Source organism: Protopterus annectens, chromosome 14.part0 (assembly GCF_019279795.1).
Source record: "Protopterus annectens isolate FY-2018-M chromosome 14.part0, PAN1.0, whole genome shotgun sequence".
Taxonomy (NCBI): Eukaryota; Metazoa; Chordata; order Ceratodontiformes; family Protopteridae; genus Protopterus; species Protopterus annectens.
Window position 1 is genome coordinate 28,626,368 of NC_056748.1, and position 16,999 is coordinate 28,643,366.

General features: G+C 43.4%; 1 protein-coding gene across 1 annotated transcript in view; it reads right to left on the reverse strand.

Annotated features, from left to right (window-relative positions):
• FRYL (FRY like transcription coactivator) overlaps nucleotides 1–16,999 on the reverse strand; it is a 3,917,685-nt gene that overhangs the window by 3,567,760 nt on the left and 332,926 nt on the right. Inside the window, exon 4 of the mRNA XM_044055727.1 lies at nucleotides 5,908–6,047. Coding sequence (XP_043911662.1) covers nucleotides 5,908–6,047 — 140 coding nt within the window. The remainder of the gene's footprint in view (nucleotides 1–5,907; nucleotides 6,048–16,999) is intronic.

Genomic DNA, 16,999 nt, shown 5'->3' on the forward strand with positions numbered 1-16,999 from the left:
GATCATGTGAGACATGGGTAGTGCCTGGAAGGACCACTGCATGAAGAGAAGCCACTGAAGGACTCTCATGTGGTAACACGCTAATGGTGCAAGAAGAATGGCAGCTGCCATGGAGCCTAGAACTTGCAGGACATGTGTGACTTAGACCTTTCTGCTCTGCATTAGAAATGACACTTGTTGGCAAACAGAGAAAACTCTTTCCTGAGGTAACCTTGCAAACATCTGTTTTGTGTTTAATCCTGTTACTATATATTGTAACAGATTGACAGGGCAACCAGGCAAATTTTTCGAAATTTACTGTAATGCCTAGTTGGGTGCAGGTTTATAATGTATAATCCCGTGCCTCTAAGAGTTGATGCATGGTGGTAGCAGTGAGGAGCCAGTCGTCTAGACAGGGAAACACCTGGAATCCTTGACATCTCAGGTGAGCAGTGACTACTGCCATACATTTGAATACACTGGGGGCTGTGGTGAGACCAAAGGGCAGAGCTCTGAACTGATAATGACTGGCCCCTGCCAGGAAGCAAAGAAATCTCCTGGAGCGTCTGTCCATTTTGAGATGGTAGTATGCATCCTGAAGATCTATGGAGCACATCCAGTTGTCCTGACCCAGAAAGGGGAGAATGGACTGCAGTGTTACCATCCAGAACTTTTCTTTTTGTACAGATTTGTTCAATCTGCTGAGATCCAGTATTGGTCTCCAGTCTCCCATCTTTTTTGGTACTAAAAAGAATCTTGAGTAAGTTCCGGATCCTAGTTGGTCTGCTGGGACTTCCTGAATGGCTCTTTTTCTAGCAGTTTTGAAACTTGAATAACTGCTTGATCCCTTAGATTGGGTGGAACAACTGGGATGGACTTTTTTGACTTTAGAAGGGGGCTGATGAAAGGGGATTTTCTAACCTCCGGATATGACAGAGTACCCATTTGTCTCTTGTTATAAGTTGCCAGGCTTTTGGTACAGAGAAAGTCTTCCCCCGACTGCCTCCAGAGGTGCACAGTCGGGCAACCCATCAGGGATGCTGGAAGGGTTTGGCAAAGAAAGTTTCTCTGTCACCCTGATTTTGTGGTCCCCCTCTGCCACGAGGGCGGCATCTGCCATTGTTGTTGTTTCCCCCTCTACCCCTCGAGGAAAAGTCACCACGTGTGTCAGGCAAGGGTCTCTGGGACTTCCAAAACCACATCTTTCCACCCTTCTGACCTTTGGGATAAGGTCTGTTAGGAGTGGAAAACGGACTCCCACGGCAGAGTGTCTTGCCTTCCCGCTCGTACCTGGTAAGCATGTCTTTCACCTGAGGCCCAAAAAGCGAGGAGCCAAAGGGAGTATTTGTGATGGACACCTGAAAGGGTTCCACAAATTGACACATCTGCAGCCAAGCAGGTCTCCTGAGAGACATTACTGTACCTGTGGCTCTGCTCGCTCCATCGGCTGCATAGAAAATCAGCCTCATGGAGGAGCTGACTATAGTCGCAAGCTGGGAAGCTATTTTGGCTGATGCTCCCCCTTCAGCTGTAGGATCTTGTAGGGTATCTCCAAGCTCTTTTAGGAGATCCCTTTGAAGTTGTGTAAAATTATTGAGATAATTCAGGGACCTCACTGAGAAGGTCGCTGTGGAAAACATTCGCTTTCCCATATCTGTCCATCGTCCTAGACTCTGTTTGGTGGATGGACAGACGAAGAAGTTTCTGCTAACTCTTTCTTGGTGGCTGCTGCTACCACCATGGCATCAACTGGCACACCTTTAGAAAGAAATTGCCTTGGGGGGCTGTTATGAACTTATTTGGTCTCCTCTGAGTAGGCTCCACAGAATCCAGAGCTGACTAAGCCTTTCGAGCCACTACAGACATGAGTGGATCAAAAGGTGGAGACACCCAGGAGGTGGAGAGTCGGGAACCGAATGCCTCCAAGTATACAGACTCGTCCTCAGTAGGTGCTAGGGAAGACCAGCCATCCCTCTGCCTAAGCATTTCAAGGATGTCCGAAAAGGAAACCTTTTCAGAGGGGGGGACCTGGGAAACCCTTCCAATTCATCCAGTTCTGTATCTGAGATGACAGACTCCGGGGAGTCTAGGTGCTTCCTCTTGCACTTCTTTTTCAGAGGAGGCTCCTCTGAGTGATCAGGGGAGGCCTCGGAAGAAGAGGGGTCACCCAATGGGGTGTCCTGGGGCATAGGTTCCCTACGCTTCTGGGCCGAGGAGGAGCAGAGGTTGGCACAGGCGCCACAAGAGAAGGAGCTGATGGGGCTGATAGTAGGGCTGCTTCAGGGAACAGCACACCCCGCATGACTTCGAAGGAGTCACAATCCTGAGGCAAAGAAAGCTCCGGCTCAGAGGCCGATGTGGGAGCTGAGCTCACCTGTGCCAAAGCTCCGAGAGGGAGAGCGGGGTTGGACAAGGAACCGATGCCACTTCCCCACTCGGATCAGACGCGAGAGCTTCGGTGCCCGATCCTTCGATGGATGAAACAATCGAGGTAATCGGAGCCGATGTTGAAACAGAAGAGGAGGTGATCGGCGCGGTCGGTTCTACTATCAGCGTGTCCATGGTCTCCAGCTCCGAACTAAGTGTATTCGGAGGAGGAATGGAGATGGAGGTGGATGGAGCCGCAACCTGCTGAGGTGGGCTGGAAAGTAATTTCGCAACATTTATGGTAGGTACACAACTGTACTATGTTCTTCGTGTTTCACTGTTGCAGTCATTACATTTGGGTTAATTCACAAAGCTAAGGAAGGGAGGAGGAAGTTAAAGAGCATTAGGGCCAGCTATTAAGCCCTGCAAGACTGCAGTTGCAAAACCAGCTCTGGATTTAGAAAAACTGGGCATGTGGAAATTCCATTAGGAAACTGCCTTTTGAGAATACTACTTGCTCTACCAGAAGAACAGAAATCTTAAGAGTGTTGGGGGTGGGGATGGGGGGGGGGCTACTCCTCTACCTTTGTAAAGTAGTAGGGATAAATGAAAGTCTGGCAATCAAGAGGTATTTTCCACTTTGTTCCACTGCTACTTTTCAAACACATTGGTAATGTGGAGGGTAGTCCTGATGAAGTCTTGGTGACGAAAGCGCTTAGCATTGTTAATTTGTGAATAAAGTGCATTTTTATTGACATAGGATCAGGTTTCCATTTCCTGTTGGTTCATTGGGTTACAACTTTTTCTGAGTCTTCCCTTGGTTATCAGTTTGACATGAATAGAACTTGTTGGCAGGACAAATTTGTGTCCCAGCGACTCCCCCCATCTGTGGAATAGACTCTCTATGTCAAGCAGAGTACCTTCTTTACCCCCCTTTTAAGCTCAACCTGGATAACTGGATGGGAAACAGAAAATACACTCCTGGGATTCCACCCGTGTCTCTGCTGGATAGGGGCACTGGGTGCTGACTTGTGTAAACATGGGCTAAACTCTTGGCTAGGCTTATAAGGGCCTCAGGGCCAAAAGCCTAGGAACGTCCTATGATCCTCTCCCAATAAACATTTTAGCTGTTCTTTCTAACTCCCACTCTATCTCACTACTATCATTACACAGCCTCTTAACAGCTCTCCATATGGTACTGCTTTAAACAAATGTGGAGGATGGCAACTACAGCCATCCAGGAAATTAATACCATCCTCAAACTTCATTTATATTCTACTTTCAACCCCATCATTGACTCTTCCCTCTAAATACAAAGCTAAACATGTCACTATTACCATATTGTAGGCAATCATATTGTAAAACCAAACCTATTTCTCTACAAGTCTTGAATGAAATGTTCAACTTTTTCTTGACCCCTACACACAAAAATTAAATCTATATACCTGTAGTATTTCATGTCTCTTCATAAAATCATGACTATACAGATAATCAACCTCAAACAAACCCGTCATAATATTAGCATACATGGGGGCAAAAGGTGCCCCCATAGTTGTTCCCTGCAACTAACGATACAGTTCCCCATTAAACTAAAAAAAATTGTGCCTTAGACGAAAGTCAAATAATTCAATTATGTAATATGCCACTGGACTATTTCCTCAATTCCAAATTTATATTGTATATTAGTATAGAGACTTTTAACATCAACTGTAACAATACATATCCATCCATTCCAAATCTAATACTTTATTCAGAAAATCAAAAGTGTCTTTTATATATTAGGGCTATTTCTTAACTATAGGTAACAAATAACTATGTAACAAAAAAAAAAAATATTTAAAGAGTAGTTACATGCTGACACTATTAGTTGTCCTGGGAGGTCCAGAGTATTTTTATGTATTTTGGGGAGGCAAAAATTGGCCATTTCACACCCTTCAATACTAAACTTACCAATATCTTCCCATGAGAAATTGCCCAATCTGAAGCCCTTACTGAACAATTCTTAACATTTTAATAGGGCTTCCTTGTACTTCTCCCATGTTACTTTTTTCATATATATTGCTATTTTCCAAATGCTCATAACACATCCTTAAATACTGTTCAAATGTAGTATTACTTTTTATTTCCCTTGCTGGCAGGGTTAAAAATCAACTCATCCTTATTACTCAAACTTCGTAAGGGTTCCCATTCTTGTTTAGTCAAATTATATTCTATTTTACCTTTATTTCTCAAACTCGCTAAACACGCTTAGTTTTCTGCTTCTTCATCTGCAGGGTGTCTGCCCTGAAGACACTCAGAGTCAGAGGAGAGCTTCAGTTATGGTAGTAAGAAACTCCTCCCTTACAAGAATTCGAGGAACCTCCCTTGGAAATAAACAGCCGAGGTTTCCCCCAATGTCCAGAGCAGATGCTGGAAAAGCCTCCTAGGATGTGGAAGAGTTTGGGTCCAAACCAGCCTCTGACAGGGTTATGGCAAAGGAATCAGAGGCAAGCAATGGACAGTCTTCAGGGCTTTCACTAGCTTCTAAAGAGATGTCTGGGGGAGGCTGGACTGCAAGCTGGACCAGCCCTAGTCTTACTGACTGACGGCTGGCCTTCAGGAAGGAAGAATTCTGCTATAGCATCCTGAGCCGGCAGCTTAAGACTCTGGTTTCTAAAGGTATGTGGAATAAAAGCATAAAAGACTATGCAGGGTCTTGGGGACAAACACTTGACAGCTATACCACTGTGCATGGTCATGGGAAGTGCCCAAGCTAAAAAAAATAAAAAACAATGGTTAAAGACAGTCTTTATGGGGAAACAGCTGTCTACACTGATATTTTTCCTTCCTGGATGACAGGATAACAAATACAAGACTAAATTTGAAAAAAGACAAAAAGGAATAAACCCCAACAGGGCACTTACCTGAAAATGGCTTGGTAACAAGCACAGCAGAAAGGAGTTCAGAAAGACATTCGATAATGGAGCTCAGACTGATAGCAAAGAAGTTCTGAGTGTGCATTTGTACATCTCCTTTTTGCCCTATGCCTTACACAGGGAGCAAACATATGAAGTATGATGCCTAAGAGGCCTAAAGGCTTTGGTATACTGGCTGGACTTTAGGTCATCCTTGGCAGGAGATCCCATATATAAAGGGCACTGCAACAGTGATATGGAAGGACATCTATACCAGCCATTCTCCTCATTTTATGTATCATGTTCACAAACATACTATTACCAAGTAGCACATGCTGGACATGGATATGAAACTTCCTCAGCATTCCATCCAGCTTGACCTATTCTCTAGTGAACAAGTCTACTGCCAAACCAGAGTTAATAGCACTGCAGATGGAATGTAAAAGCGGTCTAATAACATCCAGGAGAATCTGATATGTCCACTGATGGTCAAACTTGATAGAAGACTAATCTGAATTTTTTTTATAAGCAAATTATAAAAAAAAGAAAAAAGATAGATAATGAAATACATGAATGTGACGGACGATCATTATCTAAAATAAATCGCCCATCAGTTTACCACAAAAAATTAACATGTTTACATTATGAACTATTACAACAAACTTACCCCTTTGATTTCGTGCTGGCTCGAGGCCTATATTCTACAGATTCCTCCTCTGTCCCATTTTGGCGTTTGTACCAGTCAAACAAGGTGCGTATTAAAGAGGGGAGACAGTGCTCTGCTACTGAGCTCATAGAGCTTATCAGCTGCAAAGAAAAAAGGTACCGCTTATAATTAAAGTATGAAGTGTACAGAGAAGAAACAGCAATTCTTTCGAAATAGGCATACGTCATACACTTTTCTGCAAGCAGAAAAATAAACAGCAGTCATGTAGGTAATTTACCACAATAGTAGATGTTCAAGTGTAGTCACTGCTGCAGTTGTAACACTGGGCATTTCTGCTCCAGGTGAGATCTAATGGCTGCCTGGACCTTCAGAGCTGTGCATCCCCTCCTCCATGATCAGGCTGAAACCAGCCTACCTCACAGGTCTTCACTTAACTGTTGGCATTTACCTGTGCCATCTCTGGTTCAAAGTTGCCTGCATACGGGCAATACTTATCAAAATAAAAATTGGAGGTTGGCATAATGGTTAAGATGTTTACCTTTCAGACATAAGGTGCAGGGGTTTGATTCTCACATGGGGTAATTAGCTACGCTTAAAATGGCCCATAAGGGCAATTAATCTAGTACTAATCTATGAATCTATAAAGTACAGTTGTGTACACTTAACATAAATGTAGATGTTCGAGTGTATTCACTATTGCAGTCATCACATTTGGGTTATCCCTCGGCTGGCCTGAATACCAGAGGCTTAGCATTTCTGTCTCAGTTGCTGTCACTTCAGGATTGATGTCAGGTCGTCAGTAGTATAAAGTAAGGCAGCAGATGCCATTACATCAGTTTTTCTTGCCCTAACCTGTCATGAGCCCCAAAGTAGCAGCCAGGTTCTGATGGAAGAACCCACCAGTAGAAAGTAAATACCAATATGTCCCTTTTAAGGAAAAAGAATAAGGGGAGAGGGAGGGAAACCAGGACTCCAACAGTGAATACACACTAACATCTACATTTATGGTATGTGTACACAACTGTACTATGTTCTTCGTGTTTCGCTGTTGCAGTCATCACATTTGGGTCGATTCCTAAAACTGAGGAAATTGGTGGAGGCAGTCAAGGAAACTAGGGTCTGGTTAGGATGCCCTGCAAGACAGCAAAGGCAAACCCTGCCCTGGATTTGGAGAAGCGAGGCAGGTGGTAATGTTTGGTAAAAGTGTGAATAGATGTCCAGGTGGCAGCCACCAGGATGTCTCTGGTGGGGACTCCTCTAAGGAAAGCTGCAGAGGTGGAGGCTGCTCTGGTGGAGTGAGTCCTGACCCCCTTGGGGGAGGCGTTCCATGTTTGTAGCAGAAATGGATGCAGTGTGCTAGCCATTGGGAAATGACTTGTTTGGAGATGGCTTTGCCTTCTGCCCCTGCAGCAAAGCTAACCAGCAATTGATCAGACTTTCTGAAGGATTTAATCCTGTCTAGATATAATCTGAGCTGTCTGTGCACATCTAGAGAGTGCAGGATCCTTTCCCCCTTGTTCTGGGGATTAACAAAAGGAGTGGGCAAATGAATGGATTGGTTGAGAGCCACCCTGGACACCATCTTGGGCATGAGGGATGGGTTAGTTCTGAGGGATATCCTGTCAGCATGGAAGATGATGAAGGGTTCCACAGCCATGAGCACTTTCAGCTCGGAGACTCTTCTGGCTAAAGTGACAGCCAGAAGGAAAGCTGTCTTCCAGGAGAGATATTTTAGCTCTACAGAAGAATCTGCTTCGAAAGGGGCCAGGGTGACCTTTTCCAACAAAGTTAAGGTCCCAAGCTGGGTTGGTGCTCTTCTGGGTGGCCTCATGTGGCTAGCCACTCTTAGAAACTGATCAAAGGGTGTTGAGAAAAGGGGCTACTCAGTGGGGAAACGAGCAGAGATAGCAAAGGCATGTATTTTTATAGAGGAGAAAGACAGGCCACTGTGTAGTAGGTCAGCTAAGTAATCCAGGATGAGGGGGAGGGAAGGCTGTGCCGTATTGGCTCCCTTAGCTTGGATCCAGGTACAGAATCTTTTCCATTTGTCAGCATAAGACTTTCTAGTGCTAGGGCATCTGGCCTCACGTATAACATTTAGAACCTGTTTACTGAGGTTGGCAGACTGATCCGGGGTTAAGGAATAACCCAAGCTGCCAAACTGAGTGTCTGCAATTGGGGATGCATGAATTCCCTTCCCTCTGGGTCAGGAGGTTTGGAATCTGAGGAAGATGTCAAGGTGGCAGTGGGGACAGGCTGCTCAGCAAGCAGTACCAGTGCTGGCGAGAGAAGTCTGGAGCTATAAGAATTCTCCTTGGTTTTTCCTCCTTTATTTTGACGAGAGGTAGTGGAGGAAAGGCACAGACCGATAGAATGATCCAGGGGAAGGACAGGACATTCACCTTACAAGCCATACAGTGAGGCTCCCTGGTGCAGAATTTGCTGAGCTGATGGTTGGTGTGGGAGGCAGAGGTCAACCTTCGGGGTGCCCCATTTCTGAGTTATAAGGGTGAAGGTTCTTCTGTTGAGCTGCCACTTGTGTGGGTCCAGAAGATTTCTGCTTAACTGGTCTGCCAGAGAGTTGAGAGAACCTGGTAGGAATTGTGCTAACAGGTGCAGTTGCATGGCAGAGGCTGTGTGCCAATGGGATAATGGCCAGCCTGCATAGATGGTAGGAGCGAGTCTCTCCCCTGCTTGTTGATATACCACATCACAGTGGTATTTGTCTGTTTTGATCAGTAGGACCCCTGGGGAGAGAAGGGGCTTGAAAGCTATTAAGGCATGCTGGACAGCAATCATCGCTTTTTGGATGATGTGCACAGGGATTTGTTGTGGGCTCCATGGCCTTGTATGCACCTGCCATTCAGGTGTGCACCCCAAGCATAGTCATCTGTGGTGATGGTCTGGGGGGCGGGGTGTGGTGAGAAAGGTAGTCCCCTTGTGGGAGCATGATGTTGCCCAATAAAAAAAATCTTTTCTGACGCAAGGAATTGTAGGTACAAGAATCTCCAGGTCTTGAGAGTGTTGACACCAAAAGCTTTTTAGGTACTGTTGAAGTTTTCCCATATGCAGTCTGGCATATGGAATGAGTAGTAAGCAAGATGCCATGAACCCCAGAGATAGCAGGATCTTCCTTGCAGATAACTGGGGTCTGGTGGCTAGTTGAGAGAAGTAGGCTGACAGGAAAATTTGTTTTTCTGGTGTAAGGAATGCCATCTGGGATGCTTTGTCCAGGCTTGCTCCTAGGAAGATAATCCTTTGAATGGTGAAATGCTTGGATTTCTTTTCATTGACTGTGTACCCTAGGGAAGTTAGTAGGGTCTTTACAAAGCCCAGGTGCTTGAGCAGCTTTTCCTAGCTGAATGCCTGAATAAAGCAGTCGTCTAAGTATGGGTAAATCTGGATATTCCTTTTTCTGCAAAAGGCAATGGCCGCAGCCAGACATTTTGAGAAAACTCTGGGAGCAGTAGACAAGCCAAACGGAAGTGCAGAGAACTGAAAGTGTTGCGATCCTGCCCTGAAACGGAGGTATTTCCTGCATGATTCCCTGATAGGAATGTGGAGGTAGGATTTTTTTTTTAGATCTAGGGTGGCTAGCCAAGCGCCCTTGGACAGCATGGGAAGCAGCTGCTGGAGGGTGAGCATTTTGAATTTTGGGATCACCAGGAAGGTGTTTAGAATGGATTGGATTGAGGATGGGCACCAGAAAAATTCTGGAGTAAAAACCTTGGTCCATCTGTTCTGCAGGAACATGCTCTACTGCCCTCATAGAAAGCAGGGAAATGATTTGCTTTTGAGCCTTTGCCCACTGGTTTGGAGGTAGCTCTGGGAACCCTTTTGGGATTGGAAGGAAAATTTGTATCCCTGAGACACTATGTTGAGAATCTAGTGGTCACTGGTAATGGTGGCCCAGGTGTTTGCGTGAAAGTAGATTTTTCCTCCTAGGGGTAAGTGAAGGTAGGCAGAGGGAGGGGTGGGGGAGGTGAGTCATTGTGAGTTCTTACCATATGAGGGTGACTGAGAAAGTATACTTGTGTACACTTACAATAAATGTAGATGTTAGAGTGTATTCACTGTTGCAGTCATTACATTTGGGTTATCTGTTTGCAGGTAGCCCTCAGTTGGCCTGATTAACAAAGTCATGGGTCTTGCGTCGGTTGCTGTCCCTTCTTCCATGACGTCAGGTAGTCAGGGGTATAAAACATGCAGCCGATGCCATTATATCAGTTTTTCTTGCCCCAGATGTCAAGTGCCCCCCTAATGGGAAGCAATTAAATATAAAAGCACAAAGATATACCTCCAACAAAAAAAGTAAATACACCAAAAAGGCTTTTAAGCACAGTAAAGGAAAGTAGAGGTATAACCAAAAGAAGTTAGGGGGCTGGAGGGAGGGTAACCACGACTGCAACAGTGAATACACTCGAACATCTACATTTATGTTAAGTGTACACAACTGTACTATGGTATTCGTGTTCACTGTTGCAGTCATTATATTTGGGTAGATTCCCAAAGCCATGGTTGGTTGGAGGAATTTAGATAGCATTAGGACCAGCTATAAGGCCCTGCAAGACTGCAGTGGCAAAGCCAGCTCTGGATTTAGAGAAAATTGGCAAATGATAATACCTGGTGAAAGTATGTACAGAACTCCAGGTAGCAGCTTCTAGGATGTCCCTAGTAGGGACAACTCTGAGAAAGGCTGCAGAGGTAGATGCAGCCCTGGTGGAGTGAGGTCTGATCCCCTGGGGGATAGGTTTTCCATGGTGCTTATAGCAGAAATGGCTTATCCATTTAGAAATAGTTTGCTTTGAAATAGCCTGGCTCTGCAGCAAATGCCACCAACAGTTGTTCAGATTTCCTTTAAGGTTTAGTCCTGTCCAAGTAGAATCTAAGTTGTCTGTGCACATCTAAGGAATGCAGTATCCACTCCCCTTTATTCTGTGGATTGGGAAAGAAGGTTGGCAAATGAATGGACTGATTAAGAGCCACACTAGATACCACCTTGGGCATGAAGGATGGATTGGTTCTGAGGGACACCCTGTCCTCATGAAAGATGATGAAAGTCTCCACTGCCATAAGGGCCTGTAATTCAGATAACCTTCTAGCTGAAGTGATTGCTAAAAGGAAAGCTGTTTTCCAAGAAATAAATTTTAAGTCTGCAGTAGCAGCTGGCTCGAAAGGAGGTAGAGTGAGTTTCTCCAAGACAAAGTTAAGGTCCCAGGCTGGGGTTGGAGCTCTCCTCGGTGGTCTCAATTTTTTGACCCCTCTGAGGAACTGCTTGAGCAGTGGATGAGAGAAGAAGGGAGGTTCTGTGTTATAATGAACTGAAATGGCTGGTGTGTGGATTTTACTAGAGGAAAAAGACAGGCCCTTGTGAAGCATCTCACTTAAGTATTGTAAAATCTTAGGTAAATTGGGTGCTGCTGTGCTCATCCCTTGAGACTGGTTCCAGGCACAAAATCTTTTCCATTTTTCAGCATAAGATTTTCTAGTACTAGGCCTCCTTGCCTCTAAAATGATATCCATCACAGGTTTGCAGAGGGATGGTAAAGGAGAGATAAAGTAATTAGCCAGGCTGCAAGGTTCAGTGTTAGAAGCTAAGGGTGCAGAATCTAGTTCGCCTGCTGAGACAGCAGGGAAGGAGTCTGAGGCAGGTGCCATGGAGATAACCATGACACTGCGCAGGAGTGGGTGTTGGCGCGGCCAGTCTGGAGCAATCAAAATCATCCTTGGTTTGTCCTGTTTGATTTTTAGTAGTACTTTGGAGAGCAGAGGCAGAGGGGGGAAGGCATAGACTGACAGGTTTTTCCAGCTGAAAGACAGAGCATCTATTTTCCAGGCTTGTTTGTAGGGAGTCCTTGTGCAAAATTTGTCCAATTGGTAGTTCTGCGAAGAGGCAAATAGGTCTATATCTAGGCTCCCCCATTTGCTTGTCAACATGGTGAAAATCCTTTGTTCCAGTTTCCACTCGTGTGGGTCCATGAGGTTTCTGCTTAGTCTGCCAGTGCATTTCATTTTTCTGGCAGGAACTGAGCTTGTAGGTGCACTTGGTAGCTCAAGGCTGTGTTCCACAATGCCAGGACTAGTCTGCAGAGGGGGTAAGAATGTGTACCCCCCCCCCGCTTGTTTATGTACCACATAACAGTGGTGTTGTCCGACTTTACCATTAGTTGTCGTGGAAGAATGTGGTCCTCGAAGGCTGTCAGAGCATTCTGTACAGCTAACATTTCTTTTTGATTGATATGCAGGTGCATTTGACTTGGGTTCCATTTGCCCTGAATGCACTTCCCTGCCAGGTGAGCCCCCCATGCAAAGTCTGATGCATCTTTTGTTAGGGTGTGGGCGGCAGGGGGTGGTGTGAAAGGTAGCCCCTTGTTTTGGTGGCAGAACTCTGCCCACCAAAGGAACTCTAGGCGTAGGCAAAGTATGATAGGAATCACTGTTTCCAGGTCTTAAGAATGTTGACACCATAGGCTTTTTAGATATTACTGTAGTTTCCTCATATGCAGTATTGTATATGGAAATAGAAGAATGCAGGAGGCCATGAACTCCAAAGGCTTGCAGCATTTGTCTTGCAGATGATAGGGTTTTTGTGGCCACTTGTTTGAAGTAGGTTGTCAAATTAATTTGTTTCTCTGGTGTGAGGTAAGCTATCTGTGAAGTTGTAAAAACCAAATAGTCCCTGCTAGATAAAGCACCTCCAAGAAGTAACAAATATTCAATAGTAAAGACAAGAAGGTGCACCATAAGCTGCAAAACATGAATGAAATCCTCTCCTTGATGTATAAACACACTTTTATTGTAAAAAACAATAAAACCAGCTGCAAAGTAAGCGCTTTCGCGTTGTAACAAACGCTTCATCAGACATAAAAGCACTAACACAAAGTCCATTAAATACATTTTCTTACATCATTAACCAATTAAAAACAACAAATCAGAACAAAGATAATCAAGCACATGCACCTGACCAATTAACACAACCATCAATGCTTAAATAAAATTCAGTGTCTACACTTATCAGGTTGATATACAATATAAAATTAATGTCTAAGAGGTCTACTAGTTAGGAATGGCTTTAAGGTCACTCTATCATTTAGACCAAACCTATGTGCTTGTAGTTTTAGTATCCATTTAGCCTCCCTTTCCTCTGTGGTGTTTCTAACATTACCCAAGCGGCTAGTGGTAGGTACCAATTCCAAAACCTGAAACTTAAAGTTATGGGAACACCCTTTGTCCATAGTATGCCTGGCTAAGGCATTAGTACTGTTGCCTTTGTGGATAGCATATAGGTGTTCCCTTACACGTTCCCTTAAAGATCTTGTAGTCATGCCTACATAAAAAATATTGCAGGTTTGACAAGTTGCAACATAAACCAAATTGGTGGATTTGCAATCCGCATATTGACCAAGCTTTTTCCAGGAATTTGGGTCTTAAATTGTTGTTTGGTCAAGATGCTGCTACTAGTGATTTAATGCATAGACCTTTTAGAAAACCATCTTGTTTCATGCCTCCACAACATCCGCTGTTAGAGGCGTTTGAGCAAGCATGTGAAAGTGATTTATTTGAAATGTATAATGATAAAAATGCTCAGCCTAATTTTCATAACATGACTCCTGGAGAGAGAGATGCTTTAGCAGACTTGAAAAACAATGAACAGATTATAATAAGACAAGCTGATAAGGGTGGAGCCATTGTGATTCTTGATAAATCCACATACCTTGACAAAATGTTTTCCATGTTGGCTGATCAGGAGACATATCTCCCTATTTCTAATAGCGCTTACTTTGCAGCTGGTTTTATTGTTTTTTTACAATAAAAGTGTGTTTATACATCAAGGAGAGGATTTCATTCATGTTTTGCAGCTTATGGTGCACCTTCTTGTCTTTACTATTGAATATTTGTTACTTCTTGGAGGTGCTTTATCTAGCAGGGACTATTTGGTTTTTGCATTTTTCTTCGTTGGTCTTCCTGCTGGAACATGGCTGTTTCATCTGTATCAGGTAGCTCTACTAGTGGTTTGGATTCGTGTTTTAACCTTGAGGAATATGTCCGAATGGACACCAACCCGTTATTGAAACTAACAGCTACTGACTTGAACAAGTCGGACAGTAATAAATACAACTTTAAGAGTAATATGGACATTGTTTTGACTACACGGAAACTAGAAACTAAACTACAAAAACTACGTACTGTCCAATGGCAAAGTTTACACATGGAAGCTTGCTTGAAATTTAAGTTAATCCCACGAGGGTTAAGAGTACTAAAGATGCCAACTTTTGGGAACTCTAACCCTGAGCTTCTATCGAAATGGCAGAAGCTCAACTTGGAAACTGGTTTCTCATACATTAAAATCCTTATTGAGCACTACGGTCAAGTCATTGACCAGTTAATGAATGAAATTAAATCATTAAACATTGAAGTAACCAAATTGTTGGGCAATGATCAGCTTTTGCTATTTTCTGAAGATCTTAAGCGTACCTTATCATCGGTTGACTCTAGATCCCTATTAGACAAGAAGAAGAAGCTGGAGAGGGATTTTGTGGATTTTAACAACAGCCAGGTCTTTTCGTGGCCCCGTGACAACTTTCCATCTAAACCTGGTCCAGTTAATCCACCGGTACATCGTCCATTGTGGAAAGTAGATTCTATACCTTTAAATCCTGCAACTTCCAATGCTGATGCCACGACGGGTTTGTCCTGCACGATGACATCATCAGAAGGAGCCGATCTTTTGGCTCCGTCTTCACAGAATACATCTGAAACTTTGCCGGCAGCCACAGAGATACCGTTGCAGCGTCGAGTGGTTATTCAAGCCGAGATTCACGCTACCAATGATGCGACGGTGGATTTACCATCTAGCTTGGATACTCCAACTTGCCAAAGGGCTCCTGATGTCCGTAGGAAACAATTGTCTATGGATCCGTTCGTGATAACCGCAGAAGAAGAAATACTTGGTCTGGGTGATGGCTTGCCTTCTTTTCCTCTTCCCTTCAAACCACACGAAAGGAGGACTTGGTCGCCACAAGGGAGAGTGGGGAAGAGGAAGAATATGGACGAACCCTCTCACAACATGAAAAAGGTACCGAATTCCAAGGTTTAGTTGTCAATCTTTCCACGTACTCCTTGAGCAGGAATGAACTTTCTGTTTTAAACAAGGGGTTGGGTTTTATACCCTCTGGATGTCATGATTTGACTGATATCATAGTTGATATCAAACTTTTTACCAGGAATTTGGGTCTTAAATTGTTGTTTGGTCAAGATGCTGCTACTAGTGATTTAATGCATAGACCTTTTAGAAAACCATCATGTTTCATGCCTCCACAACATCCGCTGTTAGAGGCGTTTGAGCAAGCATGTGAAAGTGATTTATTTGAAATGTATAATGATAAAAATGCTCAGCCTAATTTTCATAACATGACTCCTGGAGAGAGAGATGCTTTAGCAGACTTGAAAAACAATGAACAGATTATAATAAGACAAGCTGATAAGGGTGGAGCCATTGTGATTCTTGATAAATCCACATACCTTGACAAAATGTTTTCCATGTTGGCTGATCAGGAGACATATCTCCCTATTTCTAATAGTATTTTAAATAATTTAATTAGAAAAGTACATGCTAGTTTGTATGATCTACTGTTAACTATGGTGATAGATAACGAGCTTTATTTGTATTTATTAGTTGACAAACCCCTTGTTCCCTCTTTTAGGGGCCTCCCCAAGATTCATAAAGACGTGAAGAATCCGTCTTTAAGACCTATTGTATCCAGCCGTGGATGGTTGACAGAACCCTCATCCATTTATTTGGATAAGTTGCTTAAACCCTTTGTTTCAGAGATGCAACATATACTTAGTGATACACCAGATTTTTTGGAGAAACTAGCTGTTTTTAGTAAATCTTACCCTTTACACACCCTTAGTCTTTTGGTCACACTAGACGTAAAGTCATTGTTTACTTCTATACCCAATGATGTTGGCATGGAACATGTTCGAGCTTTTTTAACACATAAGGGAACATCTTCTAGTGTCATCAACAAGTGTATGTCGCTTCTCGAAATTGTTCTTGAGAACAACGTGCTTTGTTATGAAAACAGATATTATCTACAAACTAAAGGCGTGGCGATGGGCACCCCATGTGCCAACGCCTATGCCAACTTGGTGTTGGCACAATGGGAAGATCAACATGTTTTGAATACTAACCTTGACCACAATAAACATCTTGCTTACTACAACAGGTTTGTAGATGATGTTTTTTTGCTTTGGGGAGGCACTGTTGATGAATTGCTAAGTTTTGTGACTTATTTAAATGAGACAACAAATTTTTTATGCTTCGAATGCAGTTATTGTGTTGATGCCATTGAATTTCTGGATGTTAAGATCATCAAGGGAGCTACCAGTTTTGAGACGGAGCTCTTTAGGAAATCATGTTGGAGGAATAACCTTTTACATCGGGCCAGCATGCATCCTAGACATGTACACCGGAATCTAGTGAAAAACCAAACACTAAGGGTGTCCAAATTAACATCTCAAAATAGTGTTTTCACTCATCACAAATCACTGTTAGCTAGTAATTTTATTTCTAGGGGTTATAGTCACACACATGTACAATCAGAAATTGCTAGGGGTGACCTTTACAGGGAGAACATAGGGGCACCCTTGATAAATAGACCTTATCCTTGTGAATCCATCAGAGGAGTCAGTAATTCAAAGACCACGAACAGGATAGTCATCCCTTTTACAAACAGGAACCATCATGTGATGGATGTCCTTAATAGAAATTGGAGGTTACTAATGGTCGATGAACGGATAAAGAACCTGGTGGAAGAGAGGCCACAAGTAGCATACAGGAACATGCTCTCTCTTAACAGATTACTCTGTTATGACAGAGGTGGTCAAAGTTCTAGAAGCCTGAAGAAAACAGGCACGTTCAGTTGCAAAACTTGCAATCAATGTAAATATATTTCTTGCTCTGATCGTTTTGTTCATCCTGTAGCAAACGTTTCTACAAGCTTGGTCAATATGCGGATTGCAAATCCACCAATTTGGTTTATGTTGCAACTTGTCAAACCTGCAATATTTTTTATGTAGGCATGACTAC